The sequence below is a fragment of the Nyctereutes procyonoides genome, unplaced genomic scaffold, assembly GCF_905146905.1.
Source record: "Nyctereutes procyonoides isolate TBG_1078 unplaced genomic scaffold, NYPRO_anot_genome, whole genome shotgun sequence".
In the NCBI taxonomy this organism is placed as follows: Eukaryota; Metazoa; Chordata; class Mammalia; order Carnivora; family Canidae; genus Nyctereutes; species Nyctereutes procyonoides.
The window spans coordinates 12,222,414-12,243,007 of NW_026575140.1; the positions used below are offsets into that span (position 1 = coordinate 12,222,414).

Sequence of the window (20,594 nt, forward strand, 5' to 3'; positions counted from 1 at the left end):
TGACTTAAGCATGTTCTCTGCCCTCCAATAGCACAGGCTGTTGCTAGAGACTCTCAGCTTTTTAGAGAGAATGGAAACATGTGGGCTGGATATAAATGAAGCTGAGGAGCAGGGGCGTGTGCAGTTTAGTGAGTGATCAAATGACAGTGACCAGTGGGTGCTGCTCAGTGTGAGTCAGTGCTGTCCTGTGGGCGAGTCCCAGCCTGATTTTGATCCATCCAGGCCAGCATTGCAATCAATGCCTTATAAGGACTTGGAAGCGTGTCTGCTGGTCCATCTGTGCTGCCACCATTCTAGTCTGAATGGTCAGCTACCGTCACTCCTCAAGGTTTTCTCTCCTGCCATTTTCCAGCCTGTCTTCACAGAGTGACAAGCCAGAGCATTCACAAAATACACGTTTGATCGGGTCATTCCATGCTTCCCTGGCTTCCCACGTCTCCCAGCATGAACCCTGGCTACCTCCAAGCCTGTCTTCTCAGTGTGCCCCTCCTTCCTGGCCACAGGCCTTGACTGAGCCACTCCTCCAACTCAGGGCTTTGCCACGGGGTGTCCCCTGGCTCCGGATGCCCTCCAATCTCACAGACACCCTGACTCAAACTGACTAGATCCTACCCTGCCTTTAGCTCTCCGTGCAGTGTAGTCATGCCTTCCTCAGGGAGGCCTCCCCAGGACCCCCAGCCAGTTCAGCATCTGTATGCGCTCTCAAGGTACCCTGAGCTTTTCCTTCATGACTCTTGACCCCGTTATAATTATGTATTTGTTCGGGCACTGGGTGGCTCAGTCAGTTAGTATCTGCCTTTGGCTCAAGTCATCAGTCCAGGGTCCTGGGACATAGCCCTGAGTCAGGCTCCCTGCTCAGCAGGGCGTCTGCTTCTCCCTCTGCCCCTCCCCGCAGCTTGTGCATGCTTGCTCGCTCTCTCTGTCTCTCTCTAATAAATAAATAAATAAATAATTTTTTAAAGTATGTAGTTGTTTAATGAGCTGCTTGGGGAGTAGTTTTTGCACATGAATGTTTACTGGGTGCATGAATGCCCACCTGTATGAAGAAGGCAGGACACTGAAAGAGAGGAACCACATTCGCCTCACCAGAGTAGATGATCATGATCATTATTTTTCTGGGTAATTGATAAAACCCTCCTCTCCAATCTCTTTCTGCAGATTTCGATCCTAGATCCAGCCAATAGGATTGTGAAGTTAGGAGCTGTCCTGCCAGGACAGGTTGTGAAAAAAACGGTTTCCATCATGAACAACAGCCACACCCAGCTCACCTTTAGCCAGTCGGTCCTGTTCTCAATTCCAGAACTCCAAGAACCCAAGGTTGGTGCTCAGGGCTCCCGGTGGGCTCTTTGTGTTTCACAATGATACAAATGACTGTGCTAGCAACACTAACAGCTCACACTTCTTGTGCACCTACTGTGTGCCAGACCATTCTAAGAGCTTCCCATGTGCTACCTCTGAATGTCTTCAGAAAAACAGTGGAGGGCTAGTACTTTTATTATTCTCATTTTGCATATAAGGATATCAAGGCTTAGAGAGACTGCATACTTCAAAAGGCAGCACAGTGAAAGAAAAAGGGATGGATTCAATAGATATGAATTCTTATGAGTATATATATCCTGTAGAAAATTTGAAAAATATGGAAGCTCATAAAGAAAAACATTTTGGGGGTGCCTGGGTGGCTCAGTGGTATAGTGTCTGCCTTTAGCTCAGGTCATGATCCCCGGGATCCTGGGATGGAGTCCTGCATCACGCTCCCCATAGGAAGCCTGCTTCTCCCTCTGCCTATGTCTCTGCCTCCCTCTCTGTGTCTCTCATGAATAAATAAATAAAATCTTTTTAAAAAAAGAAAAACATTTTCCCCATAATCCCACACCCTAAACAATCACTTGCAGACTACCACCGTCTTGCCATATGCCCACACAGCAGAGAGACAGTGAAATCAAGCTCTCTGGCATCTCTTCTTGTAAGGGCTCTAGTCCCATTACGAGGATCCCACTTTCATGACCTCATATAAACCTAATTACACCCTAAAGGCTGAGCACTACTCACATATGAATTTGGGGGACACAATTTAGTCCATAGAAAGATGAACACGACAGAGTGGTCTGATGGAGTTTGCAGTCTCCAGGGATCACTGACACAGAAATAACGCCAGAACAGCCTAGAAACTGCAGAGGCAGGGTGTGATTTGGGAGAGGGCCATTTAGAGCATGGCCACGGGCTGTTGGAAGGCCTCCTGGTGGAGGGAGGCCTGTACCAAGCTTAGGGTGAAGAGATGTCTTGCAGACAGACAGGTTGGGGAGAAGTATGCTCGCAGGTAAAGGTACATATGCTCCAAAGGGTCTGTGGTTGTGGAAATCTAGGTGTGATTCAGCATAGTACGAGTGTTGCAAACCATCTGGGGCTTGCCAGATATGGGAAAATGGGCTGAGAGAGCTAGCCAGAGCAAGAGAGCTGGTGGGCATCCCTCATGCCAGGGCCCAGGCTGCCATCCAGAGGGAGGGCAGACTCGTTGCTTCCATTTCCTCATTTGTCCTAGGCAGAGTCCTCAGTGCGGCTGGGCCAGGCCCCTGACCATCGGCCGAGCCACTTTTGCCTCTTCAGGTGATGAGTGACCTGTTACTCACACCATCACCGATCCACTGCTGGCAACTGCACAGCACCCTGTACCCTAGGCAGCGCAAGCACAGAAGGGGCTTCAGCTCCCTTAAAGCTGATTTCGATTGATTCCTACCAGGACAAAGGGGGATGGGAAAGCCAGATGAATTTAAACAGCAATTCTCAAACTCTAGAACACACGGGTAAGGGCACATTTGAAGATGCGCGTTCCAGATTCTCCCAAAATTCAGTGGGCCCAGGGTAGAACCTGGGAATGTGCATTTTAAACAGCACACCAGGGAGCATGCTGCAGGGAGCCCAGGGTGCGCTGTGGAAAGACACCAGAAAGCTGAGTGTTTTCTATTTCCTCTTACCTTACTATTGCCTCCACCAGAGAGCAGGGGTCACTGGCTGCAAGGGGCTGGAGAGAATTAACATTTATTGAAGGCCTATTGTGTGCCACACATTTATTCAGATGATCCAAATCTTCACTGTAGAGAAAGTCACAGAAAGCTTAAGTTACTTACCAAAGGTGACCCCACCCTTAGGAGGGAGCAGAAAGGGATATGACCCCTGGGCTGTTGCCACCCTGACAGCAAGACCCAGGAATGGAAGCTTCAGACACCCCCTGCCCTCAGTGGCTGAGTCTCGTTGTTTTGTCCAGGTCATCACCTTGATACCATTCTCCAACATCTCCCTGAAGCCCAAAGAGGTCTGTAAGCTGGAAGTCATCTTTGCCCCAAAGAAGCGCATCCCTCCCTTCTCTGAGGAGGTGTTCATGGAATGTATGGGGCTCCTGCGTCCCCTCTTCCTCCTCAGCGGCTGCTGCCAGGCCCTGGAGATCTCCCTGGACCAGGAGCATCTCCCCTTCGGGCCAGTCGTGTATCAGACACAAGCCACGCGTCGCATCCTTATGTTGAACACGGGTGACGTGGGTGCGAGGTAGGAGAGTGGGGTGCCCACCCCAAGGCTGAGCACAGCCCTCTGACATTGAATTTGCCCTGGACTTGAACTGGACGTTTGTTTTGCAAGTGTGGCCAAATTTTTATTCCCTTCCCCTCCCCTCACTCAAGATGTGACAACAGTGGCCCTGCTAGGGTGATTGCTGCTGCCGGGATTACTAAAATTAATGTAATAAGTAACATTTGCTTGGTGCCTGTTACAGGCCCTTTACATGGTTCCTCTCTGTTAATCCCAGACAGTTCTATGACTGATCCATTTTACAGATGAGACAACTGAGATTACTTTACCAAAGTCATACATTTAGCAATTACTTACACTGTGCAGGTGCAGTGCTGAGCATTCTTGCATATCAGCTCCCATTTAATTATCCCAGGCCCCTGTAAGATATGATATTGTCCTCATTTCACAGATTAAGGTGAGGCTCAAGGAGATCAGGTGATTTACCTGAGGTCCCATAGCCCAGAAGTGAGAAAGACAGGACTGGAACCCAAATATATCTGTGACTGCTCTCCTTTCCAGACTCTTCCCTCTGGCCAGCAGGTGCCCACCCCAGTCATTACTCAGGCATGCCACCATGGCTATGTGGGTGGGCACTGCACACCTGCAGTGGGCACCCTCATTCAGGCCTCAGGGTGAACAGCACCCTGAGCATGCAGTGTGGCAGCCCTACTGCTGGAAGCACAGGTCTGCACCACCACCCTCTGTCTCCTGTCTGGCCCACAGAGGGATGACTACACGGGGCTCTCACAAAAAGCAGGTACAACTCTCACATGAGGGCATCCCCTCTGCCCTCCTGGATCTGACCTGAGAGGAAGCACAGGGGGTGCTTATAGCCACGGTCTCAGGAGAGTTCCAGTCCTAGCACAATCACTTCCTAGCTGTGTGATCTTGAACACGCATGTGTTAGCATGTTCGTGCACCTGTTCCCCAATGAGTCACTTGTGGACAATAAGATAAGATGCAGCCACTTCCCACCCTGCTCAGGTCTGAGAGGCAACCGAGCCATCTTACCCAGCAGTGACCTAGCTCTTGTCCCTACCGGCCTCTGCTGCACCCAGTGAAGATCTTTTCCCCAGGTCCCAGGGAGTGTTCAAGGGAGTATACCTCTCAGCTAAAAGCCTAGGCAAAGTCTGTTGATACCAGCAGCATTGAGGAGACCACCCAGGATACTAGTAAACTGTCTTTCTTGTCTCCTTTGTCTTGGAAAGGTTTAAGTGGGATGTCAGAAAATTTGAGCCTCATTTCTCCATCCGCCCAGAAGAAGGCTACATCACCGCAGGCATGGAGGTTTCCTTCGAAGTGACCTACCATCCCACTGAGGTGGGCAAGGAAAGTCTCCATAAAAACTTGCTCTGCTTCATCCAGGGAGGCAGTCCTCTGAGCCTAACCCTATCTGGGGTCTGCGTGGGACCACCTGCAGTAAAAGAGGTCAGTAGATGCTGCCCACAGATGGGCCAGTGGTCAGAGTGGGCCCAGCAAGCTCCACGAGTGAATTCAGCTAGGCCTTCTAGAAACAAGTGACTCTGTTCAAACAGTGCTCGGTGCCAACATCAAACATTCAGACCTGTTCCCCCGCCCCTGCCATAGGACTTTTGCATATTCTATTCCCACTACTGCAATATTCATTTTCCTTCTTTATTTAGTTAATTCCTATTCATTCTTCAGCTCTCAACTCAAGCATCACATTCTCAAGGAAGCTTGCACTGACTTCTCTGGCTAGATCAAATTCTGTTACAAGCTCTGTAAGTAAAGGGTAAACACCCTTCTCTCCTCTCATTAAAAAAAAAGAGGGGGCCTTCGATTAACCCTCTGCTGACTATGTCCATAGAAACCCGAGAGTGGACTCTGTTCCACTTTTGGTAAAAACTGCTTATGGTAAAAATGACACCTAATCTCCATCTCTATATTTCCATTATTTCAAGAGTGTTATGTAAATGGAATCAGTCAGTATGCTATGAAAATGTATGCACAAGTCTTGGCAAGAACATATACTTTCATTGTTTTGGGTAAATATCTAGGAGTGGGATGGCTGGGTCATAGAGCAAGTATATATTTACTTTTTTAAAGAACCTACTAAACTGTTTTCCAAAGTAGTTGTGTCATATTACATTTCTACCAGCAATGTCTGACATTTCCACTTATATCACTTCTAGCCAATACTTGGTACAGTCAGTTGTTTTAATTTTAGCCATTCTAATAGATATGCAGTGGTGTCTCCTTGTGTTTTTTTAATTTGTAGTTCACTAATGACTAACGATGCTGAGCATCTTTTCAGGTATTTATTTGCCATCCATATATGATCTACGTTGAAGTATCTGTTCAAATTTTCTATCTTTAACTGAGTTGTTTGTTTTCTTACTATTGAGTTTTGAGAGTTCTTCATATATTCAGGACACAAATTTTATATTTAGATCTCCAATCTGTTTAGAGTTCATTTTTGTACATAGTACCAGATAAGGGTCAAAATTCTTTTCATTTTATTTTTTTGTATATGGATACCCAATTGTTTCAGTACCATTTGTTGAAAAGATTATCCTTCCTCCATTGAAATACCTTTGCACCTTGGTCAGAATCCACTTGACCACAGGTGCGGGTCTATTGGTCTTATCTTCTAACGTATTTGACTCTCTTTACCGCCAGTGCCACACTGTCCACATTACTAAATTTGGTCAGTTCTCAACTGTTGACCTGTTGATAGCATGTGAAACCTTGAACAAGTCCCTTGAAGGAGGATCCTTCCAACACTTTCTCCACATGGCTCCTAGGATACCACCCCTTCCTGGGTTTCCACCTACCTTATTAGATGCTCCCTCTCATCTCCCCTTCTGATTTTTCTTAACATTGGAGTGTGCCAATAAAGAATTAAATTTCTTCTTTTTCCTAAAAACACTTAACTTCTTGACAATCTCATCCAGTTTCTTGGCCTTAAAAAAAAAATCACCATGCCCTGAAATTCCCAAATATGTAACTCTAGCCTGCACCTTCCCTCGAACTCCTCACTTGTAAATTCCACTGCCTACTTTAAGTGCCTGCTCTCTTCCAGGTAGTGAACTTCACCTGCCAGGTTCGCTCCAAGCACACGCAGACCATCATGCTTTCAAACCGCACCAACCAGACCTGGAATCTGCACCCCATCTTTGAGGGCGAGCACTGGGAGGGGCCTGAGTTCATCACCCTGGAGCCCCATCAGCAAAACAAGCCCTATGAGATTACCTACAGACCTCGTACCATGAACTTGGAAAACCGCAAACATCAGGTAGACTGAGGCCCCCCTGACCCATGGTGGTTCCTCTGTGTGGTTGGAGGGGAGAGTCGTGCAAAAGAGGTGAGGAGACAGAGTCTGGGAGCTCGGAGAATATTAAAAGGAGAGGGGTTCCCAAGAATCATGTTGGAACAGTAGGGAATCATGAAGATTATTGAGTCTAAAGCTTCCCTTGGCACTCACATGTTTTCATGTATAGAGGATTCTGTTGGAACAAGGGTCACAGTTTTGAACAGAGTCCTGAACTAAGATTAAGCAATTAATATTTAGATTAATTGCACAAATACCATCATTGTGGCTGTAATACAAATAGAAAAGGAAAGAAGCCACAATCTTCCACCCTAAAAAAAGGAACTATTTTCTTCTATCTTCACTACCGACCCTAATTCAGATATAACCACAGCTGCCATCATAGCATACCCAATTTTGCATTCTGTTTATTTTCACTTTACATTATATCATGAGCATTTTTCTGTTTAACTAAATAGTCTTTGTGATAATCATGTTTAATGATTACCTAATATTTCTTTAAATGACAGTTCCATAATTTACTTAACATCCCCCAGTTGTTGAATATAAATATTAAAGTTATTACCAAATTTTCATCAATATTATAAATGGTTTTAATATATGTGTGTGTGTGTGTGTGTGTGCGCGCGCGCGCACCTTTTTCCTCTGAAGGAATTTTTAAATTCCCTAGAGTAAGGCCACTGGCTGACTCAATTGGTAGAGGATGAGACTCTTAAATTCCTTGGGGCCAGGTTCCTGGTTCAAATACAGATGAACATTTTTATGACTCTTAAAATCTACTACCAAGCTGCTTTCTAAGAGTTATGCTTATGTGAGGGGCTCTGTTAGCCCTATGTCACTACTATGCCTGAGAGGTAGATAATAAGGGACCTTCTGTGCCATTCTGACCATGTTTCTTCTCCTTAGGGCACCCTCTTCTTCCCCCTCCCAGATGGGACTGGCTGGCTATACATGCTGCATGGGGTTTCTGAGCTCCCCAAAGCTGTGGCAAATATCTACCGTGAAGTACCCTGTAAGACACCCTACATGGAACTCCTGCCAATCAACAATTGGCTTAACAAGCCCCAGAGGTGAGGGACTGGGGCAAAGTGTCAGAGTGGAGAAAATGGAGAGAGGTCTTCCACTGTCTAGCCTGGCCCTTCCCCTGGTCAGCACCTCTAGAGGACACTGAAAGTATCAGAGACAAAGTTCCCTGATGTGGCCAGGCATTGCCTGAACTCTAAGCTTCCAGGCAGTCAGTGCTATCTGTGAATAGTTGATTACCTGAGTCTCCTGGGCCAGTGCCTGGCACAAAATAAGTGCTCGGTAAATGTTAGCTGTTATTATTATTACCAAAATGAGAATCATGGTGGTTATTATTGAGTTCTCTACTTTATCGCCTAAGCCACTGGCCAGAGAAGGACATCCTTTGGATCTTTACTGGCAGTGAAAGTAGAATAGAAGAGGAGGGTTAGAAAAGCTTGAGGACAAGCAGGTTTGTCCCCTTCTTTTACAGGGAAGGAGCTAAAGACTAGAAGAAGAGACTTACTTACTGAAAGCTGCCAGGTAGCATAGTAGATGAAGGCCCAGACCTAAGTTTGAATCCTGGTTCTACCAATAACTAGTCATGTTTATCTAAGTGTGTTTCCTCTTCTTGGCCTCTATTTCCTCATTAGGAGGTGATAATTATATGTACCTCCTACAGACACTGTGAGGATTAAATGCCTGTGATGCATGAAGAGCACTGAATCAGCTCTAACTTCACATAACAGGGTACATAACAGGTGTCAATGAATGGTAGTTATTGGTACTGTTAGAGACAGAGTGAAGACCAGAACCCTGGACCCCCATGCTTTTCATAAAATCAAGAGTAAAGATATAGCACCTTTCCTTCTTTCCCTTGGGCAGACGGTCTCACTTTCTCTGTCCTCTCTTCATGTGCTACTGTGCTCCCCCAGATTCCGAGTCATTGTGGAAATGGTGAAACCAGAGAGGCCAGACCTAAGCGTCACCCTAAAAGGCCTTGATTACATTGATGTACTGTCTGGCTCCAAGAAAGACTACAAGCTGAACTTCTTTTCCCACAAGGAGGGACTATACAGTGCAAAGGTATCCGCACGTTAAAGGCATTTCCCTGGGACCCTGGAGGTTTGCCCCTGAGGATGATGATCCTGGTATTAGGGAGTGAAGATGTCCTCTCACTGTCAGCCTATCCTTCTCCTGTTGGGCTCACCATTTAGTAACCTGGCAAAAAAGGCTTTCAGAATTCCCAGCCTCTTTAAGATGGAGCCAAATGCAGGGCCCTCTATCCATAATGTAGACACACGCCAAACATTCAAGGCAGCAGAATCATGAAAATCCTTAAGCAGAATATAACACTAGGTCAGCAAACACCAGACCACAATAATGAGAAAAGATCTCTTTTTCTGAATGCTTATAGTGGCCAACATCGTACTGAACACCCAGTATATATAGCTAGTAATGTCAGAGCCAGGACTCAACTCAGAGCTATCAGCTCCAACATACCATGGGGTCTTTCATGCATGAACTGTTTCTCCTAATTCATTCATTAGTTCAACAAACATCTGAAAGCACATATGCCACGTACTATACTAAATGCGGGCAACACAGCAATGATCAAAAATTGGCACAGTCTCTGTTTTCATGGAATGCACAGTCCAATAAAGGAAGAAGGGCATTAACCAAACAATGGTACTGTGAATGTATAATTACAAAATGAAATACATGCTTTGAAGAAAAGGAGCATATATAGGTCAGTAGCTCACAGGAGAGGTTAGGGCTTAAAATAATATGTGGAAACTACTCATTTATAGATAATACATAGAAATTACTCATTTATAGATAGTTTTAGAAGGTATCATGAAGATTAAAAAAGCTGAGGAAAGATTTTAAAGTGAAAAAATAAAGAACCTAGGATCCTACCTCCAGAAGAGATACTAGCAAAACCTATGCAGTAGGATGTCATCTCCTCTCCTACAATCACTGAGGTAGGCTGCTCCACTCAGTTCACATTCACAGGCTAACAGAGAACCTTAAAATCAACATATCATGAAACATCTGAAGAAAAAAAAAAGCCACCATAAATAGAAAATACCAGCTCAACAAAGAGGAAACCCCTAAGATAAAGGAGTTATTAAAGCAAACAGAAGATTTTTTAAAAGATTTATTTATTTATGATAGACATAGAGAGAGAGAGAGGCAGAGACACAGGCAGAGGGAGAAGCAGGCTCCATGCCGGGAGCCCGACGTGGGACTCGATCCCAGGACTCCAGGATCACGCCCTGGGCCAAAGGCAGGCGCTAAACCACTGAGCCACCCAGGGATCCCAGCAAACAGAAGATTTTTAATGAATATTATTAATATCCTCAAAGGAATAAACGCAGATAATCCTATCCATTATAGAACAGGCTACTGTGGGAAACAATCAATTAAAGACCCAGGAAATTTAAAAACAAATTGAATGTTTATAATAGAAAACCATAGAGGAAGGCTGAGTAGTATAATGAACTCTGAAGAGATTACTAGGAAGTTAGAAGATAGAGCTGAGTAATAGCACACACTTTAACACATGATCACAGAAAAATGGCAAGAATGGAAGGAAATAATAAGTGCTGGAGAAGGTGTAGAGACATTGGGTCCCTCCTGCATTGCTGGCAGGAGTGTAAATGGTGCAGCTGCTGTAGAAAGCACTCTGGCATTCCTTAAATGATTAAACACAGAGTTGCCATGTGACTCAGCAGTTTCACTCCGAGGTATATACCCAGGAAAAATGAAAACATATGTCCACACAAGAACCTGTACATAACTGTTCATAGCAGCATTCTTCATAAGAATCAAAAAATGGAAACGAACCAAATGTGCATCAATCCAAATGGATAAATACAGTGAATATCATTTGGCACTAAAAAGAAATGGAAATGAAGTGCTAATACATGCAACACATGGGTAACCTTGAAAACATGCTAGCTCGGAATAAACCTAACCGAAGAAGTAAAGGATCTATACTCTAAAAACTACAGAACACTTCTGAAAGAAATTAGGGAAGATGGAAAGAGATGGAAAAACATTCCATGCTCATGGATTGGAAGAATAAATATTGTGAAAATGTCTATGCTACCCAGGGCAATTTACACGTTCAATGCAATCCCTATCAAAATACCATGGACTTTCTTCACAGAGTTGGAACAAATAATCTTAAGATTTGTATGGAATTAGAAAAGATCCTGAATAGCCAGAGGAATATTGAAAAAGAAAATCAATGCCGGGGCATCACAATGCCTGACTTCAAGCTTTATTACAAAGCTGTGATCATCAAGACAGTACAGTACTGGCACGAAAACAGACACATAGATCAATGGAACAGAGTAAAGAACCCAGAAATGGGCACTCAACTCTATGGTCAACTAATATTCGGCAAAGCAGGAAAGAATATCCACTGGAAAAAGGACAGTCTCTTCAATAAATGGTGTTGGGAAAATTGAACAGCCACATGCACAAGAATGAAAATGGACCATTCTCTTATACCAAACACAAAAATAAACTCAAAATGGTTGAAAGATCTAAATGTGAGACAAGAATCCATCAAAATCCTAGAGGAGAACACAGGCAACAACCTTTCTGAACTTGGCCACAGTAACTTCTTGCAAGATACATCTATGAAGGCAAAGGAAACAAAAGCAAAAATGAACTATTGATATTTAATCAAGATAAAAAGCTTCTGCACAGCAAAAGAAACTGTCAACAAAATTAAGAGACAACCTACAGAATGGGAGAAGATATTTACAAATGACATATCAGATAAAGGGATAGTATTCAAGATCTATAAAGAACCTATCAAAAAAAAAAAAGAACTTATCAAACTCAACAACCAAGAAACAATCCAGTCATGAAATGGGCAGAAGACATGAACAGAAATTTCTCCAAAGAAGACATACACGTGGCCAACAAGCACATGAAAAAATGCTCCACATCACTTGCCATCAGGAAAATACAAATCAAAAGCACAATGAGATACCACCTCACACCAGTGAGAATGGCAAAAATTAACAAGACAAATGTTGGAGAGGATGTGGGAAAAAGGAGAATTCTCTTGCACTGTTGGTAGGAATGCAAACTGGTACAGCCACTCCAGAAAACAGTGTGAAGTTTCCTCAAGAAGTTAAAATTAGAGCTACCCTATGACTCAGAAATTGTGCTACTAGGTATTTACCCCAAAGATACTGATGTAGTGAAATGCCAGGACACCTGCACCCCAATGTTCACAGCAGGAATGTCCACAATGTGGAAGGAACCACAATGTCCTTGACAGATGAATGGATAAAGAAGATGCAATATGTGTGTATGTATACACACACACACACACACACACACACACACACAAAATGGAATATTACTCAGCCATCAGAAAAGATGAATACCCACCATTTGCTTCAACATGGATGGAACTGGAGGGTGTAATGCTGAGTGAAATAAGTCAACTGCAGAAGGACAGTCATCATGTGGTTTCACCCATATAAGGAATATAAGAAATAGTGAAAGGGATTATAAGGGAAGGAGGGGAACTAAGTGGGAAAAATTAGAGAGGAGGACAAACCATGAGAGACTCCTAACTCTGGAAAACAAAGGGTTGCAGAAGGAGAGATGGGTGGGTGGATGAGGTAACAGAGTGACGGGCACTGAGGAGGGCACTTGATAGGATGAGCACTGGGTGTTATACTATATGTTGGCAAATTGAATTTAAATTTAAAAATGTAAAAAATAAAAATAAAAAAATCTTTAAAAAAACATGGTAGCTGAACAGAGCCAGTCACAAATGCCCATGTTGTATGATTTCTCTTATATGAAATGTCCAAATTCATTAGGCAGCTCTATAGAAAGAAAAAGTACATTAGTGGTGCCTAGGGCTAGAGTGAATGGGTTAGGATGAAATGGGGAGTGATTGGTAATGGACAGAGTTTCTTTTCAGAGTGATGAAAATGGCCTAAAATTGACTGTGGTGATATTTGTACCACTTTGTGACTATACTAAAAACCACTAAATTGTACACTTTTAAACAAGTGGATTATATGGTATGTGAATTGCATCTCAATAAAGATGTTTCAAAAGAAGATGAAAGGAAATGTGAGACATAAAATATAAATCAAAAGGTTTTATATCCACCTACTAAGAAACTCAACACCCAAAAAACAAATAATCCAGTTTAAAAATGGGAAGAAGAGGAGACTTCTTTTCCAAAGAAGACATCCAGATGGCTTATAGACACATGAAAATATGTTCAACATCACTCATCATCAGGGAAATACAAGTCAAACAATGATGAGATACTACCTCACAACTGTCAGAATGGCTAAAATTAACAGCACAAGAAACAGGTGCTGGTGAGGATGTGGAGAAAGGGAAACCCTCTTGCACTGTTGCTGGGAATGCAAGCTGGTGCAGTCACTCTGAAGAGCAGTATAGAGGTTCCTCGAAAAGTTAACAATAGAACTACCCTACGATCCAGCAATTGCATTACTAAGTATGTTCCCAAAGGATACAGAAATACAGATCCAAAGGGGTACATGCACCCCAATGTTGATGGCAGATCATCAATAATAGCCAAAGTATGGAAAGAACCCAAATGTCCATTAACTGATGAATGTATAAAGAGGAGATGGATAAAGAAGAGGTAATATAAACAATGGAATATTACCCGGCCATCAAAAAGAATGAAATCTTGCCATTTGCAATGAAGTGGATGGAGCTAGAGAGTACTATACTAAGTGAAGTAAGTCAGTCAGAAAAATACAAATACCATATGATCTCACTTATATGTGGAATTTAAGAAAGAAAACAGATGAACATATGGGGAGAGGGAAAAGCAAAAAAGAAGAGAGGGAAACAAGCCATAAGAGACTCTTTTTTTAATAAATTTATTTTTTATTGGTGTTCAATTTACCAAGATACAGAATAACACCCAGTGCTCATCCCGTCAAGTGCCCCCCTCAGTGCCCGTCACCCATAAGAGACTCTTAATGATAGAGAACAAACTAAGGATTGATGGAGGGACATGGATGGGGAATAGGCTAGAAGGGTGATGGGTATCAAAGAGGGCACTTGTGATGAGCACTGAATGTTTTATGTAAGTGATGAAATTACTTACTAAATTCTAAATTACTTACTAAATTCTACTCCAGAAACCAATATTATACTATATATTAACTAACTAAAATTTAAATTTAAAAAAAGAGCTCCTGAAACAGGAAAAACAAGATAATAGAAGGAAGAAAATACTCTTCAATATGATTGAAGAAAAATTTCCAGGGCTATTTGAGAAAGACTGAGTCTTCTAATTAAAGGGACCCACCAACTTACCAAATAGGGTGAATGAAAAAAACAACTCACATCTAAATACATAAGAACAAAATTGTAGAAAACTGGGATAAAAAAGAAATTCCTAAATGTTTCTAGAGAAAGTAAAAGGAAATAATCACGGTAACATCAGATTTCTCATGGCAATGCTGAATGCAAGAAAGAGTGGAGGGGCTCCTGGGTGGCTCAGCAGGATAAGGGTCTGACTCTTAATTTTGGCTCAAGTCATGATCTCAGGATAATGAGCTTGGGCCCTGCATTGGGCTCTGCACTGAGCGTGGAGCCTCAAGCCTGCTTAAGATTCTCTCTCTCCTTCTCCCTCTGCCCCCCCTCACATGCGCACACATACATGCTCACTCACTCTATAAAAAAAGAAGGAAGTAGACTAAGCTATTCACATAATTCAGAGTAATTTTCAATATAGAACTTTTTCCAAACAAAACAATTACAAGGGCAAATAAAGACATTTTTAAACATGCAAGGACTCAAAGTAACCTACCTATACATAGAATCCCTTTTTTAAAAAGTACTGTAAAATTAAAAGTTTTTTAATTAGAAAAAAATTTTAAATAAGTAAGTGAATTCAAAAGGAAAACATAAGGATACACTAAACAAAGAATCAAAATTCATTTGACAGGTAATTCCAAATAACTTTTGAAAAGCAATCTGAAATGAATATTTCAAATGACCTCAATATGGGAAATAGCAAGGGGAGGAATAAAATAAGGCAATGAAAATTTTTTTCTCTTTCAGTGGGAAGCAAATGGGGCAATGAAAGGTGTTTTTGCATTCATCAGAAGGGTAAGGAAAGAACAGAGATAGTCATAAACTGTAGATGTGAACAGAAAAATATAAGTAAATATATGTCTTAAAGTGTTAAGTAAAAATGATGGTGAACCCAGATCAGAGTCTCTTTAAAATAATATGCATTAAAATAAACAACACAAAAGGTTTTTTTAATCAAAAGCACTTCTGATTATGATGGGGTAACTACTCTTCCCACCATAAATGTCTATAAAACTGGACAAAATATCTGAGGCAAGTCTTCTCAGGCATTAACAACATGCAGCACAAGACTGCAATCCATCAAAGAGAAGAAAAACTAATGAGATGAATCTCCATAATTGTCCTGGGTCTCTGCCAAGGGACAGTTTCCTGACTACAGCGCAGTGAGTTAGCAAAGCAAAGCACAGCTGCCCAGTGAACTGACAGTGCAGAAATCAGTTTGGTGCAACTGAAATAGCTGGTCTCTACAGAGTGTGAGAGTAGCAGAGGGAGCAGTGCTTGGAGTGGCAGGGTGCTGGGGGGAAAAGAGACAAAAGTCTGTATGGGAGTTTCCTTCAAAGTCTTTGGCTGAAAGTCGTCCTGCACATGCACAAGATGACTACATGAGATTTATCAGAGAGCAGCTTCCAAAAGAGATTGATAAAGGGACAAAGCTACATTAATCAATGCTGGGGAACATTGGAAATTTGGCCCAGCCAGAGTGAAGAGATTGCATTAACATCGCATTAACATCCTAGGAACCTAGATGAAATACCAGCAAGGCCAGAAGAATGGACCATGCCCTTAGGATAAGTCCTTTTGGGACTTAAAAAGCCTAAAACTACGTATCTGCAAGATATGCAGGAAGGACAAAATTTAGAGATTGAGTCCCACCAAGTTGGAAAGTCTTGAGAAACACCTTGAGCTTTCTACAGATCTGCTCTAATAAAGCATTTAACAAAACCCACACAAGTTTAAGGTGATAAGTTAATAAATCAATGATTGAACTGCCTCCTACAATAAAAATCAACACTCTTACAAGGAAGATAACAGAATCCAGAATCTCTACAATGATCATCAGCAATGTCCAGTGCACCAGCAGAAATTACTAGACTTATGATGAAGCGGGGAAATGTGACCCATAGTCAAGAAAAATACATTCAGTGAAAATGGACTCCAAGATGAGCTATATATTGGATCTAGCAGACAAATACCTCAAAGCACTATTATAAACATATTCAGAACTGAAAGACAGTATTTCAAATAAATATGGACAGATAAGGAATCTGAGCAGAGAAATGGAAACTATAAAAAAAAGAACCAAATGGATATTCTAGAATTGAAAACTACAATAGGCTGAAATTAAAATGTCACTGGATGTGCTAACAGCAGATTGAATAAAAAGACCAGAGCATCAAGAACCTATGAAAAAATATAAAATTTTCTAATACATAAGTAATATGAGTCCCAGCAGAGAAGAAAGTGAGAATGGGACAGAAAACTATTCAGAAAAAAAAATCTGAAACTTCCCTGATTTGATTTGTAGAATATATATATTTAAGATCCAAGAAACATGGCAAACCTCAAGCAGGAGAAACATAAGGAAAACCATGATATACAAAAAAAAAATCATTTCTGTGCCCATCGGAGTAAAACTGCTAAGAACCAAAGATAAAGAGAAAAGCTTGAAACAATCAGATATAAATAAATCTGTTATACAGGGGACAGTAACGAAAATGACCCCTGACTTCTCTTATATAGTGGAAGCCATCTGCAAAATGCTGAATTCTATCAGCCCAGAATTCTTCACTTATTGAAAATGTCCTTTAAAACAGAAATAATTTCATATAAAAGAACATGAGAGAATTCACTGCAACAGACTTGCATCACTGGACAACATACTAATACATATTCTTCAGATTGTGGGAAAATAATACCAGACAGAAATTTAGGTCTATTGGAAAGAAAGGGAGTACTCAAAATGATTAGTAAGTAAGTATATACTATATAAATAATATATATAATATATATGCTGCTTAGAATTTTCTTAAAATGACAACATTTGATCACAAACATAATAAAATTGTAAGGTGAGTGTTCTTATGTATGTAGAAGTAAAAGATATGACAACAAAAGTACAAAAGATGGAGTGGTTAGGTCAATGAGATTATACTATAGTGAGGTCAATACATTTGCCAGGTTGGAAGTGTGAATAGAAAGCATAAGGATCAGGGATCCCTGGGTGGCGCAGCGGTTTGGCGCCTGCCTTTGGCCCAGGGCGTGATCCTGGAGACCTGGGATCGAGTCCCACATCATGCTCCCGGTGCATGGAGCCTGCTTCTCCCTCTGCCTGTGTCTCTGCCTCTCTCTCTCTCTCTCTCTCTCTCTCTCTCTCTCTCTCTCTCTATCATAAATAAATAAAAATTTAAAAAAATTAAAAGGGTCAGTTATAAAGTGGAAAGTGATAAAATACTGACTTTAAATAAATTTGACAAATTAAAACTTCATATTGTCAGCCTAGAACAACCACTAAAAAATCTATTATTAAAAAATATAGGGGTGCCTGGCTGGTTTGGTCAGTGGAGCATGCAACTCTTGATCTCAGGGTTGAGCGTTCAGGCTCCACATCTGGTATAAAAACTACTTAAAAAATAAAATCTTCACCAATAGTTAGGAGTATTTATGTTCTGTCTCCCTTTCTGATATTTCCCACACATTTCTTCTCCCTTCCCTTATATTCCCTTTCACTATTATTCATATAGTGAGAACATACACTGTTTGTCCTTCTCCGATTGACTTACCTCACTCAGCATAATACCCTCCAGTTCCATTCACGTTGAAGCAAATGGTGGGTATTTGTCGTTTCTAATGGCTGAGGAATATTCCATTGTATACATAAACCACATCTTCTTTATCCATTCATCTTTCGATGGACACCGAGGCTCCTTCCACAGTCTGGCTATTGTGGACATGGCTGCTAGAAACATCGGGGTGCAGGTGTCCCAGCGTTTCATTGCATCTGTATCTTTGGGGTAAATCCCTAACAGTGCAATTGCTGGGTCGTAGGGCAGGTCTATTTTTAACTCTTTGAGGAACCTCCACACAGTTTTCCAGAGTGGCTGCACCAGTTCACATTCCCACCAACAGTGACGGGCACTGAGGGGGACACTTGACGGGATGAGCACTGGGTGTTATTCTGTATGTTGGTAAATTGAACACCAATAAAAATTAATTTATTAAAAAAATAAAATAAAATAAAATCTTAAAAAAATAATAAAATAAAATAAAATCTTTAGAGGCACCCAGGTGGCTCAGTTAGTTAAGCATCTAACTCTTGATTTCGGCTCAGGTCATGATCTCAGGGTCATGAGATCGAGTCCTGCCTTGGGCTCCCTGCTGGACATGAAGCCCACTTAAGATTCTCTCTCTCTACCTACACCCCACCCCCCATGCTCACACATATGATTGTGCTCACACTCTCTCTCTAGCTCTCTCTCTTAAAAAAAAATCTCTAAAAAAAGTATATAGCTAAGAAGCCAGTACAAGAAATATAATATATTCCAAAAGACTGTAGATAAATCCAAAAGAAGATAGGAAAGGAACAACAGAAACAAGTAAATAAGCAAGCAAACAAATAAATAAGGCAAATGGAAACAACTAGCAAGTAGGCAGACTTCACCCCAAAGAAAGAATTATTTTAAATGTAAAAGAATAAACACTCCAAGTAAAAGACACAGGTGCCAGAAGCACTCTAAAGCTAAATACAGGAAGAGGCTGAAAGGCAAAAGTGACATATGGAAGGAACTATTCCCATGTAATAATAGATACACAACTCAAAGTATTAAAAGGGGCATAGGAGTTTAAGATAGATGCTCCTTCACAGAAGTAACGTGTGAATGACCAATAAGCACATGAGAAGACACCCCACATCATCAATCACCCAGGGAAAAGGACAGAAAAAAGTGAGCGGCTTAGTGTGTCAGTCACAGGGGTGAGGGGACGATGTACTGCAGACACAAGCATGGGCTCTGGAGTAATTCAACCTTGTTCACATCCTGGCTCTGACACTTCTCTCTGCACATGACCTTGGCAAGATATTTAACTCTGTTCAATTTTAGTTTCCTTGACTTGAAACAAAAACAAAAATAAAAATAAACCAAAACAAAACAACAACAAAAATAAGACCACGAAAGAAAGGAAATAGCAAGGGGAAAAATAATGTTGCCTACCAACTGTATACATTAAGCAAGTACTCCTAGTGCCTGGCACTCAGTAATCATTCATTAGATGTTAGATGCTGTCATTATCATCACTGGTATCACCGTCTATTCCAGCAGCAGCTGGCACAGGAGTGAAGCCCACTACAGCATGGACCTCTGGAGGTCCCTTCTTCTCCAGGGCCAGCTAGCTGTGTTTCCCTCCCCGCCACCGCCAGGTCACCTTTACCTTTGGTACTAGACAGCGCTGCCCTAGCCTCTTCTGAGCAAACCCCGGGCTGTCTCCTCATCTCTGGCCTGGGAAGAACCAGAGCAGAACACCCAAGGAGAAAGGCTGGTGGATGGGGGTGCAGACCAGGCAGGAGAGCCGGTGTCAGCCAGGCACCCGTGCGTCACAAACTTGGGCGATGCTAAGAGAGAGAAAGCACCTATGAGACAGCAGAGCCCCTCCACTAACCTCTCTCCTCTGCCACTTTTGCTCCCCCTCTACCTGTGAACCCAGGTGATCTTCCGAAACGAAGTGACCAATGAGTTCTTATACTACATGGTGAGTTTCAGGGTCATCCCTTCTGGTGTCATCAGAACCATCGAGATGGTGAGCCCTGTGCGGCAGAGCACGTCAGCCTCCATCAAGGTGGAGAACCCTCTGCCCTATTCGGTGACCTTCTCCACGGATTGCCGGGTGCCTGACATCAGCCTGCCTTCCCAGTTTGTGGTGCCCGCCAACTCTGAGGTAAGCCCTGGCTCCCCCAGGAGTCCCCCCTGCTATCTGCGACAGAGGATCTGCCCACAGGGCCTTCTGGATCTGTGGCCTTCCTTGAGGTTGACAGTGGTTGGGGAAGTGGAGGACAATCCGTCAGTGACACTCCTGATCTTCCTCTTCCCCTCATGCCTGAGTCATCACACGCCCACGGGCACACAAGAGCTCTGGCTCAGATGTGTCAAAGGGACTTTTTAATTAGGAACCCTTGCCTCTGTCATATGCTTGCTTGCTTTGTTCAAATTGAAAATATTTTTGTTTTTTTGCTAATTATAAAGGCATCATGGAATATGCAGGGCAAAAAGGAAAGCAAAGAACGTAGTAGTAGCATGTCAAGTGAACAACACGTGTGCAGTCTCATACATATGCTTGCCTATGCCTAGACCCCTTCAGGAACATGGCACAAAAATCCTATGACTGGTGGGGGAAACACGGCCTGGAATTCTGAGCTGATGTGGAGATGAACTTTCTATTGACTCTTTTTGATGTATGGCTGCAAACTCTCGCTGTCCAGATTTCATCAAAATCCCTTCTGTTTCTCCAACTTGAGCCTACCTGCTTCTTCCCAGGGCTCACTAGAGCTCTTCCTTCCCCTTCAGAACCCAAAATCCATTTTGTTCTTCAGAGAGTCCCCATGCCCTTTATTTTG

The 20,594-nt window shown here is 42.4% G+C and overlaps 1 protein-coding gene across 1 annotated transcript in view; it reads left to right on the forward strand.

Moving 5' to 3' along the window:
* The window catches only part of HYDIN (HYDIN axonemal central pair apparatus protein), a 362,906-nt gene that overhangs the window by 334,365 nt on the left and 7,947 nt on the right, over positions 1 to 20,594 (forward strand). Inside the window, exons 78-84 of the mRNA XM_055304626.1 lie at positions 1,159 to 1,317; positions 3,263 to 3,540; positions 4,770 to 4,989; positions 6,605 to 6,817; positions 7,760 to 7,923; positions 8,791 to 8,941; positions 19,688 to 19,918. Of these exons, the coding sequence (XP_055160601.1) occupies positions 1,159 to 1,317; positions 3,263 to 3,540; positions 4,770 to 4,989; positions 6,605 to 6,817; positions 7,760 to 7,923; positions 8,791 to 8,941; positions 19,688 to 19,918 (1,416 nt within the window). The remainder of the gene's footprint in view (positions 1 to 1,158; positions 1,318 to 3,262; positions 3,541 to 4,769; positions 4,990 to 6,604; positions 6,818 to 7,759; positions 7,924 to 8,790; positions 8,942 to 19,687; positions 19,919 to 20,594) is intronic.